This window comes from Peromyscus maniculatus, chromosome 4 (assembly GCF_049852395.1).
Source record: "Peromyscus maniculatus bairdii isolate BWxNUB_F1_BW_parent chromosome 4, HU_Pman_BW_mat_3.1, whole genome shotgun sequence".
NCBI lineage: Eukaryota > Metazoa > Chordata > Mammalia > Rodentia > Cricetidae > Peromyscus > Peromyscus maniculatus.
The window spans coordinates 97421173-97443591 of NC_134855.1; the positions used below are offsets into that span (position 1 = coordinate 97421173).

At 54.9% G+C, this 22419-nt stretch overlaps 2 protein-coding genes and 1 long non-coding RNA gene across 5 annotated transcripts; 1 reads left to right on the top strand and 2 right to left on the bottom strand.

Annotated features, from left to right (window-relative positions):
- Positions 1-1674: 1674 nt before the first annotated feature.
- LOC143272975 (uncharacterized) lies at positions 1675-3006 on the bottom strand. Its single transcript, XR_013050678.1, has 2 exons — positions 2868-3006; positions 1675-2151 (listed from the first exon to the last, which is right to left on the bottom strand). It is a non-coding gene; the product is annotated as an uncharacterized LOC143272975 (long non-coding RNA).
- On the top strand, positions 2549-11600 carry Itpka (inositol-trisphosphate 3-kinase A). Its single transcript, XM_006991251.4, has 7 exons — positions 2549-3102; positions 9480-9576; positions 9653-9869; positions 9991-10195; positions 10428-10529; positions 10825-10896; positions 11005-11600. The coding sequence occupies exons 1-7, from the start codon at positions 2620-2622 to the stop codon at positions 11206-11208; spliced, it is 1380 nt and encodes a 459-aa protein (XP_006991313.3). The 5' UTR covers positions 2549-2619; the 3' UTR covers positions 11209-11600.
- Positions 11601-11699: 99 nt separating this feature from the next.
- Ltk (leukocyte receptor tyrosine kinase) lies at positions 11700-20701 on the bottom strand. 3 transcript variants are annotated; one of them, XM_076570391.1, is made up of 20 exons: positions 20574-20701; positions 19925-20068; positions 19659-19830; positions 19070-19220; positions 18797-18943; positions 18482-18638; positions 18225-18407; positions 16320-16418; positions 15683-15835; positions 15029-15124; positions 14557-14752; positions 13996-14086; positions 13809-13873; positions 13496-13625; positions 13316-13413; positions 13080-13172; positions 12877-12978; positions 12607-12741; positions 12442-12532; positions 11712-12330 (listed from the first exon to the last, which is right to left on the bottom strand). In XM_076570391.1, exons 1-20 carry the CDS (start codon positions 20617-20619, stop codon positions 12001-12003), a joined length of 2679 nt encoding a protein of 892 aa, XP_076426506.1. In that variant the 5' UTR covers positions 20620-20701; the 3' UTR covers positions 11712-12000. The 3 variants fall into 3 exon arrangements, with proteins under 3 accessions (XP_076426505.1, XP_076426506.1, XP_042131916.2); XM_042275982.2 differs by lacking the exon at positions 18225-18407; XM_076570390.1 differs by lacking the exons at positions 18225-18407; positions 18797-18943; positions 19070-19220; ... (1 more) ...; positions 19925-20068; positions 20574-20701 and having other exon boundaries at positions 11700-12330; positions 18482-18786.
- Positions 20702-22419: the final 1718 nt, after the last annotated feature.

The window sequence follows — 22419 nt, forward strand, 5'->3', positions numbered from 1 at the left end:
CGCACACCCATCCCTCACCTTGCTCATCCCATTTCCAGGTTCCCCTTTCCCGTATTTTGTATCCCATGGTTGTCGCTCTCCAGGAAAGTCTGCCCTCACACATGAGTCCAGAGGGCCAGGCACAGAGACAGGACTCCTGCATCTTAGGATGTAGTACCCCCCACACACTGAGATGTCTCAAGAAAACAGGATGAAAGCTGGGTGTTGTGGTACACAGCCGTGATCTCAGCCCTCAGAAGGTTGAGTCAAGATTGGAGGTGGTGGTACACGACTTTAATTCCAACACTCAGGAGGCAGAGGCAGGCAGATCTCAGTGCGTTTGAGACCAGCCTGGTCCACACAGTGAGTTCCAGTACAGCCTGGACTACAGGGTGTGACTTTATATCAAGAAATGCAGGGAAGGGGAAGCAGGAAGGCAGGGAGGGAGAAACTTAACGTGACCCCCAGGAAGAGAAATCAGGGACCTAGTTAGGACTCCCCGGCTGTGTGTTTGAGCAAGCGCCCTAAACAGCACTCTGCCTGTGGGCTCCTACGCCTCAGTTCATCCATTCCCTATTGTACCCACCCATGCAACAAAATACACCTAGACAGGCATGGCAAAGAACAATTTATGTTGTTATTGTGGGGGAAAAAAATGGTATCATGTAGCCCAGGCTGGCCACCTTATTTATAGCTGTAGATGGCTTGAACGCCTAATCCTCCTACTTAAGCCTAAGGAGTCCGAATAATTGTTGCAGGCATTCAACATACAACAAAGGGCAATTGCTTGGCTCCTGCTATGATGGACCTAAGACTTGGGTGAGTATATGACATAAGAAGAAAAAGAATTGTTCTGGGTTTTCTCTCAGCCTACTCATATGCCCTGCATTGCTCACATAGGACCTGGCACCAGGTCCCCAGCATGTTCGCTCCTCCCTCTTCTCTGTCAGGTCCCAGTCTACCCTCTGAGGACCGCACCTCTGAATTCCCTGCTACAAGCTGGCATAGCTCTAGGTTTTACAGCTCAAACATCCTGACCCTCTACCTGCCCCCAGAGAAGGTGTTCATATCCTCCATGGAAGGGGCAAGGACTCAAACTTTTCTCTTGTGCTTTCATTCCCTACACACACACACACACACACACACACACACACACACACACACACCCTCTTGCCCTCTTGTTCTTCCTTTGGCAGTCCCCTGGGATCCTTTTTTCTTTGCCAAAGGTTCTCATGCTCCCTCTGAACACTAATTTCCCCTTTCCCTTGCCCATTTTAAATTCTGGCTGACGAGAGAAAAGGGAAGGCACATACATACTCTTGTGCCTTTGTCAGCCTTGGAGGCATTTCTCCTGGAGATGCACCAGCAATCCCAGGCTCTAAGTGTCCAATGAGGGTACCCTCAATCTTCTGGCATTTAGGGGAAGGCAGAAAATTCTGGCTTCTGCTCACAGTAGCCTTGCAGCTCCGCAGAACACCAGCATGCGAAATCCACAAACCTATCCAGAGATGACAAGGACTTTGCCATGTCTGAACTTCTCTGTCCCTTCTCTCTCCCCAGTTGCATGGCCCCAACTCTAGGCAGGTAAAGTTGTCGTCTGTTTACAAATAGGGATGAAAAGGGTGCCTACATTTCCATCTAAGAAATGGTGGGCCTGAGAGACTGGCAATCCACTACAACATTAGAGCATCGCACTTTCTTTCGTGTTGCATAGAATCCAGCATTTGCCACATGCTAGGCAATGCTCTACCATTGAGCTAAGCATCCAACACCCATCTCTAAATTTTCCTCTCACAGCAATCCTATAAAGTTGACAGCTCCTCTGAGAAGGAGAATCAGCAGTTCAGTTCAGAGAAGCGAAAGGACTCTTCCGAAGCCACAAAGCTCCAAAGGAAGGGGGGGGGAGAGAAACTTAGCACCTCCAGCTAGTGGGGGGCTGGAGAGGGCGGTGGGGGGGGGGGAATGCAGGCCAGACGTAGCTGGGATACTTGGAGAGAGCCAGGCTCCGCCTCTTGACCTTGTTCTCTGCCCGCCGGGAAGTGGGGAGCTTCGAGGGATGGGGGCAGGGAACAGTCTCAGCTCGACCCTGGGCACAGAATCTCCAGTTGGGCGCATGCCTTGGGGTGTGGCTTCCTTGGATGGCTGATGGCCTTGAACTCTGGATTAAGGGGCCTAGGCCAGAGAAAAGCCCCAGACACTCAGAAGCCTTTGACCAGGAAGATTGAAACAAGGAAAAGAGTACGAGGAAGCGTGTGAAGGAGCAGGCGCAGCTCCTTCCTGTGCAGGTCAAGACCCTAGGATCGCATTGAAGGAATCCTTCAAAAACCGGAGAGGGAATAGGGCTCAGAGTCGGAGCATTCCCTCCCACCTCCTCGAGGGCAGGTCGAGAGAGATGGTGGGGACCCGAGCCTTCGCTGCGACTCTGGGGGAACCGCAGGCCTTCTGCGGCGGCGAGGGCCGCGGGAGGCCCGCGCTTTCTCAGAAAGTGAAAGGAGTGGGCGGGGGGCGCGGCCGGGGCGGGGCCGGGCGGGCGTTGCCGAGGCTCCGCCCCGGGGCAGTCCCAAGCCCCGGGCGCTGAGCGTCTCCAGTCCCCGCCGCGCCGCGGGCTGGTGGGCTCGGCTGCTGCTCCGCTGTTGGGAGATGACCCTGCCCGGGCGCCCGACGGGCATGGCGCGGCCACGGGGCGCGGGACCCTGCAGCCCTGGGCTGGAGCGGGCCCCGCGCCGGAGCGTCGGGGAGCTGCGCCTGCTCTTCGAGGCGCGCTGCGCCGCGGTCGCCGCCGCAGCAGCGGCAGGGGATCCCCGGGCCCGCGGGGCCAAACGGCGTGGGGGACAAGTGCCCAACGGGCTCCCGCGGGCTGCCCCTGCCCCAGTGATCCCGCAGCTCACCGTGACAACCGAGGAGGACGTGGCCCCGGCCAGCCCGGGGCCGCCAGAGCCGGAGGGGGACTGTCTCCCGGCCGCTGGCTCGCACCTGCAGCAGCCACGCCGCCTCTCCACCTCGTCCCTCTCCTCCACCGGCTCCTCGTCGTTGCTCGAGGACTCGGAGGACGATCTACTGAGCGACAGCGAGAGCCGGAGCCGCGGCAACGTGCAGCTGGAAGCTAGCGAGGACGTGGGGCAGGTACGGGCCGCGGGGGCGGGGCCAGCGGGGGCTGCGCGCCGGGGACTCGGCTCCCGGCTCTGCTGGGACCGGCTCGCGTCCCCCGCAGGGAGTCCAAGCCTCACTGATCGGGAGATACCTAGGGGGGCGGAGAGGGACCCCGGGACGACCTCTCGCCTTGGTTCGTTTTCCGGGGCTAGGCAGAAGATTGTGGCTGAGCGCTTGGGCGTCTAAAGGAGGGTGAGGAGTGCGCGACCCACCGGGAGGGAACCAGCGGGCATACCTGGGTAACTGTCAGGTCGGGCTGGAGAGATCAGAGCGGGGTAGCCTTGCCCCGGGAGCCCGGGGAGAGAAAGGGGTGCGTGAGCTCTTGCCTCTTTCTCCTCCCCCTCTCGGTGCCGCGGCCCCACCCCCGCCGTTGCCACGGTTTCCCTCTCCTGAGTGGGAGTGGAGCGGAGCTCCTGGCTCTGCTCCGGAGCCGCTGCCGTCTGCTCCCCGAGCGCGCACGAGGCGTGGACGCGGGAAGGGAGGGGCGCGGGACTGGAAGCTCTGGAACCCAACGGAACCAAGATCCGCTTGGTGCGCCCCCCTACTCCCCCTGGCCTAAGGGTGGTGAGGAAGGGAAACTGAGGCTGACAGAAGACATGATTAGCTGGTTAGTCTCTGCCTCTAGTAGTGTGGATGTTCCGGAGCCGATTTAGCCCCACAGATAACACCGGCTAGTGTGAAGTGATTATTCGTGGTGTGGCCCTCCTTGGACAGCGGGGCCATCCCTCACTTCCCACCCCTGTACTGGAGATTGAACCCAGGGTCTCAAACGCCGTGGGCAAACACTCCACCACTGAGCTACATCCCCAGCCCTGTTTTGTTTTGAAACAGTCTTACTAAATTGCCAAGTTAGAATGGAAACACAGCAGGTAGCCAGTTCAGGCCTTGAACTTGGGATCACCCCGCTGCTTCAGTAATCTCCCTTGTTTTAACCATGGCCAGATACCTACATTAACTTCCCGTGGACTGTGCAGCGTTACTCTAGATGAATTTCATGCAGGCGTTTCTCGAGTGGAAAGAGAGACCGGGAACGCCCCACTCGGCTTCAGTACCCTCCAGCCCTGCCCGGAAGGCCGGGTCCTGGCGACCTCCAGTGAGAGTAAGACGCGCACCTGCGTTGCCTAGACGCCTTGAGACGCCTGAGGTGTGGCCTGGGCCTTCGGAACCCGGCATCGCTGCACACAGGGGTTGGACCGAGGGAGGGGGCTGTATAACGACTCGAAGTACGGCTGTGACTCAGAGGCTTACAATACCCAGAGAGGGGGTGACACAAGAGAGAAAGGGGGGGGGAGGGCTCACAGCAAGGCTGCCGTCCCTCCTCCCGCTCCCCGTAGCCAGGTGTAGGTGCGGGGGCTCAGTCACGAGTCCGCTGCGCCCCTCGCCCTGGGGCAGCGTGCCCTCGGGCAGGTGGTCGTTCTTGGGGCGACTCTAGGCTAGGTACTGGGGCGAATGCTGCCGAGGCTCCCCCAAGACCTTGGCCTGTGAGCAGTGGGAGGACCTCTCAAGAGCCTGAGCAGTAGATCGGCCACTCCCTGCTCAAATCTCTGACACCAGAGAGGCGGGTCCCCGGGAAGGGCGCGACCGGTGAGCTCGGAGGACCCGGGCTGGGACGCAGGCACACCGGCTTCCCTGTCCCGCTCCGGGAGAGGCTGCGCGGAGGAGGAGGACCCGCAGTCCAAATCTGGGTGCAGTGTAGGTAACCCAGGCAGGAGTCAGGACATCGAGGACTACTAGCTGAAGTTAGCCATCCCCTGCAAGTCTCCGTCGTCCTCTCCCACCCTGAGCCTTGGCGTCTCGGGGAGTCTCCAGGAGCAGGTCCAGATGGCCTCTCAGGGCCCTTTCAAACTCCCAGGCTGTGTCTTCCAGGCTTTCCCAACCCCCCAGCCCGCGGGGCCTCCCCGAAGGCAAACAGCCCCGAGCTGCAGATAAGCCTGGAGCTGTTGACAGAGGCTGCCTGCGTCTGCGTGGAAGGGCCGGGAGCGGACTTTGCCTCGCAGCAGGCCCACAGCATGCCCGCCCAGGCCGCCCGTAAGGGCTTCCCCAGGCAGAGCGGGTCCCACTGACCGTTAAGGATGCACCTGGGGAAAGATCCGGTGGCTGCACTCGAGGGCCGCCTCCTAGCCGTCATCTCACACCCACCCCGAGGCCCTAGGAGGCTCGGCCTTCCTCAGCCAGGCCCTCTGACCTTCCCTTTTACTTCCCAGCGCCTGCTCAGAGCAGGGCTTGTAGGGCTGGGCAGCTTTGCCCCTGCAGCGGCCTTTCCTCTGATGGAAGGAAAATTCAGGAACGGGAAAGCTGAGCGAGCCAAGGGAGAAGCTGGAGACCTCCTCCAAGGGCAGGTGCCGTGGCTCTGAGGCCTTGGCTGTCTCCTCGGACAGTTGTGGGGGTGACCCAAGCAGAAGAAAGGGCGTTTGGTTCTTCTGTGGTTTTATTCTCTCAATAACTCAGGCTAGGTAAGGAGACCTGGATGCTGTCCCCTCCTGGACTCAGAACCCCCACACATCATTTTCCACTAATTATAGAGCAGAATTTAGGTTAACAGACTTCCTTTTTAAAAAGCAAGTGCCCATGGGAAGGTGAAGTCGTGGGTCACTTATACCTTAGTGCAAATCATTTGGTAAATTTAAATTGCTTGCTCTCCCCACCATCACCACAGGGAGTGCTAGTTTGGTAGGACAACTGGAACATAGGGAGGGGGTTGGGCTGGCAGAAGTTTCAGCCAGGATCGGCGGTTCTCAACCTTCCTAATGCTTCGATCCTTCAATACAGTTCCTCGTGTTGTGGTGACCCGCAGCCATAACATTATTTTCGTTGCTACTTCATAACTCTAATCTTGCTACTGCTATGAATTGTAATGTAAATATCTATGTTTTCCGATGGTCTTAGGTGACCCCTGTGAAAGGTTAGTTCACCCCCCCACCCCCACCCCCACACACACACATACTAGGGGTTGAGACCCACAGGTTGAGAACCTCTGTTATAGAAGCAGGGAACAGGATGGAGGCTAAAGGCAGGGTAAAGGATGCAGTCTGGCAGGAAATAGGCTGTCTGGGTTGATGGGAAGAACAGACGTCCCCAAGGCTTCCAAACAGCCTAGACAAGGGAGGATCTGAGACTGGACACAGCAAGTCCCTACCTATGGAGACGCGCTTTCTGCTCATCTGTAGGGGTGAGAAATTATCAGAGGGTCCTCCTGTGTCATCATCAGGGAGTCCTAGACACAAGCTTCTTGGCCTTTGCTCCAAATATCCAGGTAGCCTGCAGCTGTGTGTTGGCTGGTGGAAGCGGCCTCTTCATGGAGGGAGGGCGGGACCATATCTTCCCTGCAGTTGTTTATGAGCCAAAATCCTTACCCACCCACCACCCCAAGAATGATTCTCTAGCAGGCTTTCTGGATACACTTGTTTGTGAGTGCATTAAGTTTCCTGCAGGAGAGGGAAGATGGGAGTGGGTTGACCTCCACGGCACTGGAATCAACTGGTTCCATGTTTGACCATATCTGTTATTGGCAAGGGAGCTACTGCTGGTTATGAGAAACCTCAGGAACGTCTGGGAGGCTCGGCTGAAATCTGGACATGAAAGCTCTTTGTTACTCTGCTGCTGTTTGTCCCTCTGGGACTCACAAAACCAAGGCGGCAAGAGACTTGTTGATACTGTTACCATACATTAACCAATCACCCCAGTGGTAGTATATACATTTTTTAAAGATCTATCTCAAATGTTTCTCAGGCTGGCCTCAAACTTCTGGGTTCACACAATCTTCCTTTTTCAGCCTCCCAAGTAACTGGGATCACAGACATATGTCACCATGTCCAATCATCCCACTTCTAGCAGGCTTCTCTTCCACCTTCAAACCCCTTCACTGAAACCACAAGACTCCGAAAGGAAGGATGGCGTAGTTTCCTCCCTCACACAGCCCAGCTGGCCCTCCCACCAGGATGACTGCAGAACTAGATGTATCCTGATTAAATCCACTCTTTCCCACTCCCCACTCTTCCACACCACTTTTTTTTTTTCTTTTTCTTTTTGAGACAGAGTTTCTCTGTGTAGCCTTGGCTGTTCTGGAATTCACTCTGTAGCCCAGGCTGTCCTTGAACCCAAAGATCTTCCTGCCTCTGCCTCCTGAGTGCTGGGATTAAAGGCGTGCACCACCACCTCCTGGCTTCGCCAAAACTTTTATTAGGCTTCTCAAACCACCCGAGCCTTTCACCATTAAATCCATCCTTTAATGAAGACAGTAGTGGGGGGCCTCAGGTCTGTCTCAGAGATCAAAACCTTCACAACACCCTATAACTATAAATTGTTTCACCTTGTAAAAATGGCCTGTCATATGGTATCCCATTGGACCCCCAGAAGGAAAATATAAAAACTGCTAGAATGATTGGACCATGGTAGGAAGTTGGCCTGATAGAGAGCATAAACCAGAGAGCTTGGGAGTCCAGAATCAGGGCATGAGGATGCTAACTTCTCTGAGCTTGCATTTCCTTGTGTAATGGGACTGATAGCAGCTCATATTCATGCTGTATGGGCATCATGATCATCATGATTCTCAAGCTGAATGTGAGAGAAGAGTTTTAGGATGCTTCTGCTAAATACTCATGCTACATACATCACCTTCCTGGAATTTTACTTGAGGATTTGGGAGGAAGGGAGTTTTATAATAAAACTTGGACTTATTATGCAGCAAAATGCAAACCTTGTATGTATTTAAAGATTTATAAAAGGAGTTTTGAAAGATGTCATGTTTCTAGTGGGCTGCTTCTGGCTACACCCCCAGATCCCTGGGGATTGGACATGTGATCACGCCCCAGTGTGCCATGTTGGGAAAGTGAGAGCAATGGTGACCGTGGGAGGGAGGAGAAGGTGCCTGGTGTGCAGTAGGCAGTCAGTAAATGGTGGCTCGTGTTAGGGCAGCCGCTACATCCTCCCAGAGGAAACAGGCCCACACAGATGCTGGCTCTGCTTGAACTCGCTGAGCTAGAAAGTGAACGAAGCCAGGACTGGAAGCGACGGCTCACTCCCACCCCACCTCTTCCTCACAGGCAAGGCTTTCTGGTCAGCAAGCTCCCTCCTCATTTCTTAGCACTCCATTTTGGCAAGGAGGCTGGTTCCTGGGTTCTAGTAATTCCTCTGCAAGACAAGCACCTGTGGGACAAGGCTTCAAACAAGACACACACGAGCAAATCCCTGCCCTTCGAAGAGCAGACGCAGGACTGCTGAGTTGGGGGGAGGAGGTAGAATGGTCCAGGGTGTGAGATGTTGTCAGAATTGAGTGGAAGCCGGAGTAATGGCCTTGAGGCCGGAGATAACGCCCACAGATACCTCCATTAACCTGCAGCTTATTTAAGAGGACAGGCCTTCAGCTTTGCATCTCATCTTCAAGCCTTAGGTTTCTCGATCCAGATCACAACCAAGGATGCCTTGGGCTTTGTCAGCTAGTAAGGAGTACATGGGAGTACAAGGGTAGCTAGAGGGTCTTAAGGAGCCTGTTCATAAGTCTGGCAGGCTACCCTCCCTTCCCTGGTCCTGTGTAAAGGGTTGATTGTGATTAGTCTGCCTCCCTAAGTGAGAAAATTAGGTCCCAAGTGAGTAAATCCAGTACCTAAATTTGGCCCAATTCTCCCCACGCCAAGGAATCTGATGAGGAGCGTCAAACTCAAGCTGTACTCATTTCAACAGTCCAGAAAGAGTAATTGTTTCCCCGTTGCACAGATGAAAAACAAAACAATACACAGAAGCCTTTTTCTCAGGCCTCCTGAGGCCTTGGTAGGAATGCAGATTTGGCCTTTAATCCCAGCACTTGGGAGGCAGAGCCTGGCGGATCTTTGTGAGTTCAAGGCCAGCCTGGTCTACAGAGTGAGATCCAGGAAAGGCGCAAAGCTACACAGAGAAACCCTGTCTTGAAAAACAAAAAACAAAACAAAACAAAAATGCAGATTTGTAGTTCCATCCCTGGCTTACTCAAGATGTCCCTGTGGTAGACCTCAGATTCAGCACCAAGGGTGGCCTCCAAGTGATTCTGATATTCACAAAGTTCAAAAACCTCACAGAGCAATTCAGTTACCTGCCCACTCTGTGGCAGAGCTGGTTTCGGCACTGAGCCTTCTGATACTAAATCTCGGGCTCCTTTCAGACGACTGGAGATGCTAGAATGACCTTTTCTCTGCCTGTCTCAGTACCTGCCACACTGGCTCACAATACATTTTCATTGGGTAGGTGGGTGAGTAGTGAATGCTTGGATGAAAGACCTCAAACTGCTTCTCGTGGGGTGGAGTCGGGGTGAATTCTTTACACTAGCAGGGAAGGGCTTCCCTGATACAGAGATGCTGACCTGGACTTGTTACTTTTAGAAAAGCCACTGGCAGAAGATTCGTACCATGGTCAATCTGCCGGTCATAAGTCCTTTCAAAAAGCGCTACTCCTGGGTGCAGTTGGCAGGGCACACAGGTGAGCATCGGTGCAGGGGGGTGAGGTGGTTGTGACAGGAAGGAGCTGGGCAGTTCTAACCCGTGCCCTTCTGCAGGGAGTTTCAAAGCTGCGGGCACCAGCGGCCTGATTCTGAAGCGTAGCTCAGAGCCAGAACACTACTGCCTGGTGCGGCTGATGGCTGACGTGCTGCGCGGGTGTGTTCCCGCCTTCCATGGTGTGGTGGAGCGGGATGGTGAAAGCTACTTGCAGTTACAGGACCTGCTCGATGGCTTTGATGGGCCCTGCGTGCTTGACTGCAAGATGGGTGTCAGGTTTGTGTCCCCTCTCTGGGTCGGGCAGAATCGGAGGGGGAACCAAGGAGCTGGGATAAAAGCTCACACGGGGGTCCCTATACGCACGCTTCCTGCGCTGGCCCCTACCTGCACCTCACAGAACCTACCTGGAGGAGGAGCTGACCAAAGCCCGAGAGAGGCCCAAGCTGCGGAAGGACATGTACAAGAAGATGCTGGCGGTGGACCCAGAGGCACCTACTGAGGAGGAGCATGCACAGCGCGCGGTCACCAAACCGCGCTACATGCAGTGGCGCGAAGGCATCAGCTCCAGCACTACGCTCGGCTTCCGCATCGAGGGCATCAAGGTGGGTCAGGCTTCCCTGGCTCCGTACAGCTTTGCTTCTGCCCGGACTTCAGCGCTTGCGTGTCCTTCCTTTCCTGACCTCCTGCCTCACCTGCCACCAGGAGACGCCCTCTGGTGGCCGTCTCTTGGTCCCCAGAGGTTAAGGCCCCAGGGAGGTACCACTGCCCTTTGCATGATCCTCTCTCCCCTCAGATGGGCCCGGGTCCCTGACACTCCTTGCCCACCTCCTTCAGAAAGCCGACGGATCGTGCAGCACTGACTTCAAAACTACACGAAGCCGCGAGCAGGTGACTCGTGTCTTTGAGGAGTTCATGCAAGGAGATGCTGAAGTGCTGGTGAGAGTGCAGGTCCCCAGAACCCTGAGGTTTGGGGGCACCTGTTTACAAGGGTGCCTCCCGGTTATTCTCTTTGCCGTCCTTACCTATGCCATCCCCCGACCCCCCACCCCCGCGGTCGCGCTTCCCTTAGTGTACTAAAATTGTTTCCCCCCCTCTCCTGTGGGAGCCACGTTTGGGGGTGGGGGCGGCTTGTGTCTTCCTCGGCACAGTAATTTGGCAAGCTGAAGTGCATGGTGCTTCTCAGTGTCCCTTGGTGGGAAATTAATTTCTCCACACTAACCCTTCCTTCCAGAGGAGGTATCTGAACCGCCTACAGCAGATCCGGGACACCCTGGAGATCTCGGATTTCTTTAGAAGGCACGAGGTAAGAGGTGGGTGGGCTCGGGGGCGGGGTTTGTGCTTCATGAAAGAGAATGGGAAGGGGGTGCTCTCTGGGAGAAGCAGGTGGCCTGACTGCCCTGGGGGTCGGCAGGTGATTGGCAGCTCACTCCTCTTCGTGCATGACCATTGCCACCGCGCCGGAGTCTGGCTCATCGATTTTGGCAAGACCACGCCCCTCCCCGATGGCCAGATCCTGGATCACCGGAGGCCCTGGGAGGAGGGCAACCGTGAGGACGGCTATTTGCTGGGGCTGGACAATCTCATTGGCATCCTGGCCAGCCTGGCTGAGAGATGAGGCTGGGCCCTTGTCCCCCCACTTGGGCCGGCTGGTCAGATAGATGTGGACCTGTGGCTGCATTCCCACCATGCATGCCGGCAAGAGACTGGAACCCCGCTGGGCGGGCAGTTCACATGGTCCTGCGGGACCAGGCGCCATCCACTAAGGGGGTATCCTACCAATACCAGGAGTTGGCCTCCACACAAGCCTGTTTCCCAGAGGCGAATGACACTAGTTTACAGGAGGGGAAGGAGACAATGGGCTTCTCCCTCAGCCCAGCTCTTCTCAAGTGGCTTTGCACCTCCCTAGAGGGGCCAGATCCAGAATTTCATTTCCTAAGTGTATAGACTTCCTGGTCTACCCTCCTACACTACAGTGGACACCCTTCCTAATAAAACTCAAAGACACAGCTTCTGTGACTCAAGCCTCATCCCCTCCTCCTCTGGTCCTCTCTTCCTTAGTTCCAGACTCTTTCAAGTTCACTCAGAGAAGTGGAGAATGAGACGAGTTTGTTGTTGTGGTGGTGGTGGTGGTTTTGTTTTTAATTATTATTAGAAACATCTGTGGCACTGGGGATGGGCCAGATGAAAGATGCTTATGGGAGAGGACAATCTGGGATTCCCAACCGAGTCCTGCAGTGGGTGGGTGTGTGATCTCTGGCTCCAAAGACAGAGAGTGGCCAGGCCCTTCCCCAAGAGGGTTTGGACTGGTTTCCAGTGTGGAGAGGCCAGGCTTCCAGGACAGCCCTGACACATATCTGACCGCCTGGTCATAGACTGCAGGGCAGAGGCTACTGGACTAACAACCCATCTAGATGCCTGGGAAGGAATGCAAGGAGAAGCCATTGCTGAAGTCAGTGCCTGAGTCTCCATCCTTGGGGTCCCTTGGGGTCCAAGAGCCATAGGTGGGGTTCCAAGTGCTCTGAGGTCGGAAGCATCTGGATTTGAGGGCCTTGAGGCCAGAGGGCAGCCAAGAGGCAAGAAGGCCTCCTTCCCAGCTTTTCAAGTTCTCTGAACTCAGCTCCAGGGCCTGTGGGGATCTAAGACCCTCCAAGGACCTGTTCCCCAGCACAGAAGCCCGTTCCTCCTCTAGAATGGGCCCTGGTTCCACTGGCAGGGGTGAATTCAGCACATCAGGATCCTATAAAGGGAAAGTGAGGGAACAGGGAACAGGCTTTCTTCCTGTCCTACAGAACCAGGAGAGTTGGAGGGGATCAGAGGGATATTCAAGAGTTGGGGGGCAGAGGCACACCTGAGTGCAGAATTGAAGGCGCTCCAAGATGCTGGCAAAGTCAGGGCGGAGCTCAGGTTGATGCTGCCAACACTGGGTCATGATCCTGTACCTAGAGAGAGGCAGGAGGTTACGCCCCCTAAAATCTTGAGGGACCTCCCTCCCTGGGAGGCACTGTTAACTCACACTGGCCCAGGGCAGTTCCTAGGAGGGTCCATCCGGCTCCCTGTGACAATGAAGTCTAGGACCTCCTGGTTGGTATGGCCAGGGTAGGGCATATAACCCAGTGAGAAGATCTCCCAGAGCAGCACCCCGAAAGACCTGTACCACAGGTGGGAGGGACAAAGGAAACCCATCAAATACAGCCTCCTCTGCTCTCCCATGAGGTGGCCTGAAAGGTTAGGATTGGCCTCAGGGCAGGGGAGGGGACTGCAAGAGGGCCATGCTATCTGTCACCAGGAGTCTGTCTTGGATGTGAAAATGCCCTCCAGGAGAGCTTCTGGGGGCATCCACTTGACGGGGAGCAAGGCCCGGCCCCCCTTACGGTAATAACTGGCCCTGTAGGAAGGAGAGAGAGTGTGTGATGAGTTTTTCAAATGCCGTCCGGCGAGTCCCGTCCTTGGAGCAACAGCTTTCCCACCTGCCCGGTTCCTGCTTACCGGTAGATGTCTCTTGCCATTCCAAAGTCTCCAATCTTAGCCACTCGGCCGGGGCCAGCGCAGCTCAGCAGACAGTTACGGGCGGCGATGTCTCTGTAGAAGAGACCGAACGACCGCTGTGAGAACTCAGTTGCTCTGGTTCTTCCTCATACGTTGCTTTCAAAGTTGGATATGGGGGGTGTTCCTTGAGGGGACACATGGGGCCGAGGGTCTCCTGAGTCAGGACGGCTTCCAACCTGTGGATGAAGTGGTTTTCCTCCAGGTAGTGGCAGCCCTGGGCGATATCCTGGGCCAGCTGCAACAAGTCCTGCATGGCCAGAAGTGATGGCTGGCCCTGGATTGGCAGAAGGCACATAAGTTGATCCTGGTCTTAGGACAAACGGTCAGGGTCTTAGAAGCTCAGAGAAGGGTCTTACCGGGTGTGGTCTGCTCTGTCTCAGAAAACTCTTCATATCCCCACCAGACATCAGCTCCAGCAGAATAAGGCGAGGGGCAGCCTGGAAGCTGAGGCCCACACAGCGAACGATGTTCTGATGGCTGAACTTGCTGGGTGGGAACGGTGCGCATGCCCCGTCACCAGTGGAGAGATGAGCATGTTCTAGACCCCGTTAAACTACCGAAAACCTCTGTGCCCTAGAACGCTGCCTCTCAGCCCTAAAGACAGGAGAGGCCGTTCCTGTGGGCAGGTCCTGCCTCCCAACACACCCTCTTGCCTGCCCTCAGGGGCACCTGATGATGAGAGCCTCCATGAGAAAGTCCAACTCGTCCTGACGGGAGCAGAGCTCTGGCAGCGTCTGGGAAGGGAAAGTAGAACTCTCCTGAGCTTTGGCTGGGTGCTTTAGGAGGGTGATTAACAAGGGCTCCAGTCCATCCCTCCATGGTGTCTACCCCAACCAGAAGTCCTACCCCTTCTCACCTTGATAGCCACCTGCAGAGGGCTGGAGTCCCCAGGAAGACCAACTACTAGTCCCTCATACACCTCCCCAAAGGCACCATGGCCAAGGGCTCTAGAAGAAAACAAGTGGAAGGGAGTGGGTGGTACAGACAAGGTCTATAGAGGGAGTGGTGCCCCTTCATCTCCTCAGTTCCCATGCCGTGTCCAGATGACCCTCCCTGAGCTCTCTCTGGCTGTTCTCAGGCACAAGCTTGCAAAGATAATGCTGACACACAGAAGAAAGGGCAGGTAAGGGCCGAGTCAGGATGCTAATGTGGGATAAGCCCTCTCCTCACGCTAACGCAGACCCTCCTGGAAAAGGGCATCCAGACAGTCATGTTCCGTTCCCAGGTCTCTGAAGCCCAGAACTGGGGCAAAAGCTGACCCTTTACACGTTACTTTCAGAGCTTGTGGGGTTTCCATCTCCTCTGTATAAGGGATTTGAGTCGCATGCTCTCTGGGATTCATAACACACCGTGACAGGAAAAAGGATGGAGAAGGGGGTTCAGGGTGGGTATGATCAGAAGGAGCGAGAGAACTCACCTGAGTAGAGTGACGTTGGCCGGGGAAACCTCAGTGAGCCCCGGGGGCAGAGGCCAGAACTGGGCAGGGCTGAACCCCACCTGGCAGTAATAGGGATTAGGGGCTGTCCTGATGGCAGAGGTTCGAAGCTTGCTCAGCTCAAGCTCAGGGCCTGGCAGCCTGGTCCCCCACAGGTTCTGCCACTTCTTCTGGTTCACTGGGGGTAAGAAGAACAGAGGCATACCCTCTGTCTGCACCACTAGGCCCCTCTGCTTCCCCGTGCCCAGAACACCTTTCTAAAAGTCTTTTCAAATACACATTTTCCCCATAACTCCCCAGCTTCTACTCCTAAAAGTCTCGGGGAGTCTATCATTTTCTGTGGGAGTAAGCACCCTGGAGTCAGCTACACTTGCCCTGGAACCACAAAGAAACCCATCACAGCCTAGCGGAGAAGGGCCAGCCTGCACCAGCCACACCTGCTAGATGCCCATACCTAGAATTAGGACTCCGCACGTCATAAGGAGGCTCAGTGTCAAGGCTGCCACTATGGCTCCCATCAGCATCAGAGGGCTTGCCGTGGTTGGCAGGTCTAGGGAGAAACACAGTCATCTCCAGCAGGCAGCAGGAGGGCTCCATTGTCCCTCTGCCCTCAAGTATTTTCTTTTTAATTTGTTTTGTGGGAGTTTTGTTTTTGAGACAGGGTCTCCCAGTATGATGCAGGCTAGCCTCAGACTCTCAATTCTGCTTTAGCCTGCCCACTGCTGGGATTACAGATGTGTTCTACCATGTCTGGGTACCCTTAAATCTTACCCATGCTCCAAGACTCAGCTCAGTGTTTACTTTTCCATGATGCCACCCACCTAGACAAAAGCAACTCTCCCTCCCGAGAACCCCTTAACTCTTTGATACCTTCCATAGCAACTGCCATTTTTAGATGCAGATCTATAGCTAAATATCCATCTTGCCTCCCACACTGGCCTACATGTTCTTGACAGCGGAATGTACCGTGATGCATTTCCAACCCTCTACCCGGCACTCCGTACAGTGCCTGGCACACAACAGGCCTTTACATTGTCTTTCCCAGTGCCCCACTGCTCCTACCAGCCTGTGACCCAGCAGTCAGACTGAGGGCAAAGACGAGACATACCCATGCAAGTGACGTTATCCACAGCCAGCTCCATGCCCTCTGGGCAGATGCATTCAGCCATCTGGAGCTCTGGCCGCCACTGGCAGTCTTTGAAAGAGCAGTGACTGCAGTTGACATGCTTTCGGATCTCCACCTCCCCGTGGCCCTCTGTGACTGTGAGCCAAAGAGTAGACAAGGCGGGGTGGGGTGGGGATGGGACATGCGGGACCTTCTAGCCACCTGGTTAATTCTTGCTCGGGAGTTTAGGGTAAGCAGCAGTACCAACCACACCAACACACCGGGTGATGACAGAGCCTGGGGACCTTTTGTCCTTCCATTGATTGATTTTATTCAGAGACAGAGAGAGGCATGCATGCACATGCTTGTGGATGTCAGAATTCAGCTTTCTCCTTCCACCATGGGATCTGAGCAATAAACTCAGGTCATCAGGCTTATGAGGCAAGGGTTTTATCAGCTAAGCCAGCTTGGTGGCCCAGCCTAGGGGACCTCAGTCAAGCTCACAGATACTTCTCAGATGTCCCTGTGCCATTTGTGAACTGGGTATCTCAGCTCAGAGCACATGGTACCTATGGTTGTGGGTCCAGGGATCGAGGAGGATGGCTGGCCAGGCTGAGAGGTGGGGGTTTGGGGCGAATACCTGCCAGAGGCTGCAGGTAGAGCTCGCTGCTGGGGTGTACAAAGGATATGCCATCTTCCCCGTCAGCCCAGAGGATGTCGGACTCTGAAGTATCACCACCTTGAAATTGAGAGTGATAGTGGTTTAACTACCAAAAGGGGCAGAGGGGCCGGGGGGGAGCATGCAGCTGCCTTGCAGTTGGGGAGCTGGTTTATGAACAGCAGGACAGCTAAGATCTCCCATTGTAAATCCTATGCGGCCTTCTCCACAACGACACTGCCTTACATGTGCAGAGGGGCTACAGAAGTGGGGTTTGGCTGTTCTGCTGAAACCCAAAGATCTGGCATAGCCTGGCTGGGACACCCTTTGTGTGAGCCCTGCAGACCCACATACTCAGCTGAGAAGTTCAGCCCACAAATTCCATTTCTGTGTGAACAAAGACATGCGTTGTAAAGTGTTTATGAACTGTCCAGTCCTGATAGACCAGGGGTTCCACTTCTTTACATCAATGTCCCCAAACTCTGGACCATTAGGACCAATTAACAGATACCCAACACCCTCCCCTGGAGTCATAGATTCTGGAGACTGGCCGTGCATTTCTCTTTAAAATTAAACATAGTAATTAATTTTTTTTTTTTTTTTTTTTGGTTTTTTCGAGACAGGGTTTCTCTGTGTAGCTTTGCGCCTTTCCTGGAGCTCACTTGGTAGCCCAGGCTGGCCTCGAACTCACAGAGATCCGCCTGGCTCTGCCTCCCGAGTGCTGGGATTAAAGGCGTGCGCCACCAACGCCCGGCTAATTTTTAATTAAAAAACAAAAGTGTATTTATTGTATACAATATGATACTTTGAAATATGCATGCATTGTACAATCACTTAAGCCAGTCAACATATGTATCATTTTTTGTTTATAGTAAGAATAACTCAAATCTACTCTTAGCCATTTTGTTATTGGGACTAGAGAGGTAGCCTAGTGGTAGAGCACTTCCCTAGCATCCCAAGGCCCTGGGTTTGATCCACAGGCTGTGTTTTATCCCCTACACTGACAGAACCAAAACATTGTTATTAATTGTGGTCGTCATATTGAACTAAAGATAACTTAAATTTATTCCTTCTATCTAATAAAATTTCTTTTTAATGTTTGACCATCATCATCCCAGCTTCCAACCCTGAATTTGTATTTTTTTTTTAATTCAGCCACCTACTTTTCTTTTCTTTCTTTTTTTAAAAATTTCTTTATTATGTACACAGTGTTCTATCTGCACAGCCAGAAGAGGGCGCCAGATCTCATTACAGATGGTTGTGAGCCACCATGTGGTTGCTGGGAATTGAACTCAGGACGTCTGGAAGAGCAGTCAGTGCTCTTAACCTCTGAGCCATCTCTCCAGCCCCCCTAAATTAGTAGTTGTTCTAACAACTTCTGTGATAACCACAGTTTGAGAATTGCCGTCTTTGCCCTTCCTGGCTTAGCTTGCCAACAAGGCCGGCTCTAAATTCCTTCGACTTTGGCAGAGTAAGGATTTGATTTGATTTGCACTTGATTTGAGCTTTTCTTTTTTGTTTTTAAGTCAGGGTTTCGCCGTGGGACCCTGGACGGCCTGGAATTTACATAGATCTGTCTGTTTCTGCTTCCCAAGTCCTAGGATTAAAGGAACGTGCCACCAAGCCTGGCTAATCTGGCCCTTTGTAAAAGACAAAACCAGCCTGTAGCGCAGCCTGTCCTCAAACTCTCTCTGTCGCTACTTTGCTTGAAATCCTTCTGCCTCCACCACGCACGTGCGGGAGTGTGCCACCACGCCCAGGTCTAACCTTTCTAAGAGCACCTACTGGGGCTTGGCACAGGGGAGAGTGGAGCATTCCCCATCTATCCTCCGGAAGGCTCAGGCCAAGGCCAGGTTCTTGGGCTCTACCCTCACATCACCCACCTACCCCGGTAGCCGCCGCCGCCGCCGCCCGCCGAGCAGGCCCCGCCGCCGCCCCCGAAGCCTCCAGCCGCGGCCCAGCGGAGCGTGGCCCAGGCCTCCGCGCAGCCCTCGCCGCCCTCGGCCCCTTCCCGCAGTGAGCGTCCCGCCTGCGGAGAGGGGGCCAGCGACGTCCAGCCGCCGCCCCCACCTGCGAAGCGACAGCGGTCCGCTAGCAGTGGCGGTGCGAGCGGCCAGCCCCTCCCCGCCGGCCCGCGCGCTCACCGGCCGCGCCTCCTCTCCCGCTGCTTCCAGGCGCCGCCGCGCGGTTCTCCAGTTTCTCGGGGGCCGCCTGAGTCCGGCCTCGGTCGGGTCGCCTCCAGTAGCCCCTTCCGCCGCCTCCCGCCGCCACCAGCAGCGGCTCTGGCTCCCCCGCGCGCAGCTACGGGGTCAGTGGCCGGTCAAGGGCCGCGCCCGTGGACGGAGGAACCCCTCCACCCCCGACTCCGGAACCCAGACAGAGAGAGGAGCCTGGGACCCCAACTCCCAGCTAGGGATCGGGGCGACCAGCATCCCCCCCCCCAACCCCCGTGCACCTACCCGGAAGATGTAGGTGGCACCCCCGCCACCCCCGCCCCCGCCGGCCCAGCGTCTCCAGCCTGGGACCCTTCCGGTCCCATCCGTTGCCGCATGCTCTCCGGTGGCCCAAGACTCTCCCAGACAGACGAGCTGGCTCTCAGGGCTGCCCTGAGAGGCACCAAGGTGGAAATCTGCGTGACCAGGGAACCCTCCTCCCCGTACTGCTGTCCAGGCAACAAGGACGCCTTCCCCAGCCCTCCGCCCGGGCGCGCCTTTCCCACCGGCTCCGCTTACTCCGGGACAGGCGTCCTCGCCCTGCTGCCCCACAAGGATGTACAACGGCTCCCCTCGACTGAGGAAGAAGACCGCCGAGAGGAAGATGCCGTGCGCCCGGGACAGGTGGTTTCTGGCGCCTTTGCCGCCCGCGGCTCCGTAGGCGGAGATCCTGCGGGAAGAGGACGCAGGGTTTGGCGCCTCCGTCCTGGGCCAGGCTGCGGCGGGAGGTCGGAAACCCGCGGTCGGGAAACTGCTAAGTGGCTTCGTGCGGCCGACTGTGAAGGGATGGGCAAACTGGGTTTGCAGTTAGGTTCCACGCGTATTTCAGGAGTGTTAATGGAGATGGCGGGAAGGGTCGAACCCCGTTTGGAGCCACTGATGAGGCGGCCGTCCTGTCCATGGTAACAGGATCCCTGCTACCCGCTAACTCGGGTCCTGTTGCTACATTTCTCGCTGGAAGGACAAGCCATCCAAGCGACTGACAGACACTAGGCATCGCTGCGGAATACTTTAAGACAAAAAGTGATGGTGCTCTGGGTCCTGATCCCCGGACTGTAGAACCTTAGGCTAGCAGGGATTGCCACCCTCGCCCTTGCCGGGCACTTACAGATACTGGCCGGTGTCTGGCGCTCGCCACAGCTGCACGCCTTGCAGCGGCCCATCAGCTCCCACCGTCACCGCCACACTGCTTCCTGTGTATGCCCCGTCGCACTGTGTCTGTGTGGGCCCCCGCCGGCCGCTGGCGCCACAGGTGCTGAACACCCAAGGCCCCCGTGCGCCTAGGTGCAAGGGAGAAGGAAAGAGTGGAGTGCCTGTCCAGACTTAGGAATCTGGTGATGGTGAGCCAAGAAAAGGGAGGAGCCTGAAGCCCACCTAGAGGATTTGGGAGGGAAGATGGCTCCAATCTACTGGGCGTGGGGGTGACTTTCTGCTCCTGGGAATTGGAGACTAGCACCGGCAAGGGCGAGGATGTTAGCAAAGGTGCCTGGAACTCTGAGTTGGAGCAAAGAATAGTTCCTGAAAGGTGACAGGGAGGAAGAGAGGTTAGAAGAAGGTGCAGAATGTGGAGAGACATAAGAGATTGACGGCCACTCAACAGTATCCGGCTTGTAGCCACACCCCTAATACCACCCAGCTGGCACACACCAGAGCCTGAAGCCAGAGACCTACCACCCAACCAGGTCGCCCGAGCCCCGCAAGGTGTCTGCATATATCAGATTCTCCATTCCGGAGTTCTCGCTGAGTGACTTGGGGGCTGAGCCATGCCTGGTGGTAAAGCACCCCCCACCCCTTTCCTCCATTTAGACCGGTGTCCTTACTCCCAGGTAGTGCCAGGGGCCCACCTGATTCTTAAATTTGTATGCGCTCCGCGCTTCTCTGGTTGCACACTAAGGCACAGACTAGAGAGCTTTGGTTCGAGGCCGCCTTAGAAGGAAACATAGAGACCCGGTCTGTCTCTGGCGCAGCCCTAAATCTAGGTGTGTCTAGTTGGCTGGTACCCTGACCACCAGACAGTACTCACCGGCAGCTCCCAGCCACAGCAGCAGCGGGCAGGAGCAGCCCATCATCGGATCCGTGGGTTCCAGCTAAGGGGCCATCCCCACTGCTCTGCGGACCTGGAGCTGGCCTGACTACGCCCACATGGGGGGTGGGGAGCAAGAGGAGGAAAAGGCGGGGCATGTGGGCAGTGAGGTCCCCAAGCTTCCGGGAGGAGCCTTGCTGAACTCCCACGGAGGGGCTCTCAGTCACGAGCCACTGGCTCGTCCTCTGGCCACCCTAACAATTAGGGTGAGTTCGTGGTAGGAGTAAAAGTTGGACCTATTCTATTCTTTTGGGATAGCAGCCTGGATGGCAGCTAGCCACATCCTAGGCGGTGGCTTCTGTGGTTTTCAGGATAGGAACAGAGTGAACGGCTTTATTGGTGGCAGTGTTAGTGTGTGTGAATGATCACACATGGGAAGTATGTAGAACCAGGTTGTCCTCCAAAGACCTACCCGCCTCTTGAGTGCTGGGATTAATGGCATATGCCACAATGCCTTGCAGGAAGTACTCTTTAAACTGTCCCCAGTAAGGCATTGCTAGGGTTATCACCCCTGACACCTCAGGACGAGACTTTCTGGGCTTGTTGCACACAGTTCCATTGTCCTGTGCACAACTCGTTACTGCCATGACTGGACAAGGTATCTGAGAATTCCGGCATGGTAGCTCACACTTCTAATCCGGTATCTGCCAGGTGTAGAGGACCCAATGCTCAAAGTTATCCTCTGCTATCAAACTAGATGCCAGCCTGGGCTACATGAGATCTCCTCTCCAAAAGCGAATCAAATTAAAAAAAAAAAAAAATGTGTCAGAGGACCCACGGGCTAGCACCCCAGTCAATACAGAGTAGCACAACCACAGTCCACATCTGCCAATCATGTGCTAGGAAACTTCTGGAAGTCACACAACAGCCACTTACTGAGAGAGCCACTGGAATTGAGCATTCAAATTGTTTTGTGTATTGTATTCTCTATCTTTTGTTCAAAATGCTAATGTTAAGCCAAGCATGGTGGCTCATGCCTGTAATTCCAGCACTTAAAGGCTGAGGAGGGAGGATTGCTATGAGTTCCAGACCATCCTGAGCAAGAGTAACACTTTGAAACAAAAGACGAATGAACAAAACCTCCCTACAAGAATACATTTTTGCAAAGGATTTCCTTCAACCACCTGCAGAGGAAAACTGAAGTTGTACCTAGCAGGAAACTAACTACTTAAATTCTGAGCCGGGCCAGCAGTGGTGGTGGTGGCGCACATCTTTAATCTAAGCACTCAGGAGGCAGAGCCAGGTGGATCTCTATGAGGCCATCCTGGTCTACAGAGTGAGTTCCAGGACAGCCAGAGCTACACAGAGAAACCCTGGCTCAAAAAAACCAACCAAACAAACAACAAAAAGCCAAAAACCCTTGCAAACAAAAAGCAAGCAGTGTGATGACACATGCCCACAATCCCAGCACTTTGGAGATAAAGGAAGAGGGATTAGTTCAAAGCCATCCTATGCTACACATGGAGTTCAAAGCCAACCTGAGTCACAAGAGACTCTATATAAAATAAAATACAGGGCCAGGCAGTGAAATGGTGACCACTGAAACGTTAAAACAGGGCCAGCGAAAGGGTGTTTGCTGCCAACCTGATGACCTCAACTAGATCCCTGGGACCCACACGGTGGAGGGAGAACTCACTCTTCTAAGTGCTTCTCAGACCCTCACCCCTTAAACACACACACACACACACACACACACACACACACACACACACACACTGGATAAAATGTAACTTAAAAGGCTGAGGGCAGTGGTGCACAGTTGTTTAAAAAAATAAGTAAATAAAAT

Coding starts and splice junctions, on each gene's coding strand:
- Itpka (XM_006991251.4), top strand. CDS start 2,620: ATGACCCTGCCCGGGCGCCCGACGGGCATGGCGCGGCCACGGGGCGCG. Junction 10,196..10,427: donor TCCGCATCGAGGGCATCAAG/GTGGGTCAGGCT, acceptor CACCTCCTTCAG/AAAGCCGACGGATCGTGCAG. Junction 10,897..11,004: donor ATTTCTTTAGAAGGCACGAG/GTAAGAGGTGGG, acceptor GGGGGTCGGCAG/GTGATTGGCAGCTCACTCCT.
- Ltk (XM_076570391.1), bottom strand. CDS start 20,619: ATGATGGGCTGCTCCTGCCCGCTGCTGCTGTGGCTGGGAGCTGCCG. Junction 15,125..15,682: donor GGATAACGTCACTTGCATGG/GTATGTCTCGTC, acceptor GTTTCTCCCTAG/ACCTGCCAACCACGGCAAGC. Junction 12,331..12,441: donor GCCTTCAATTCTGCACTCAG/GTGTGCCTCTGC, acceptor TTCCCTTTATAG/GATCCTGATGTGCTGAATTC.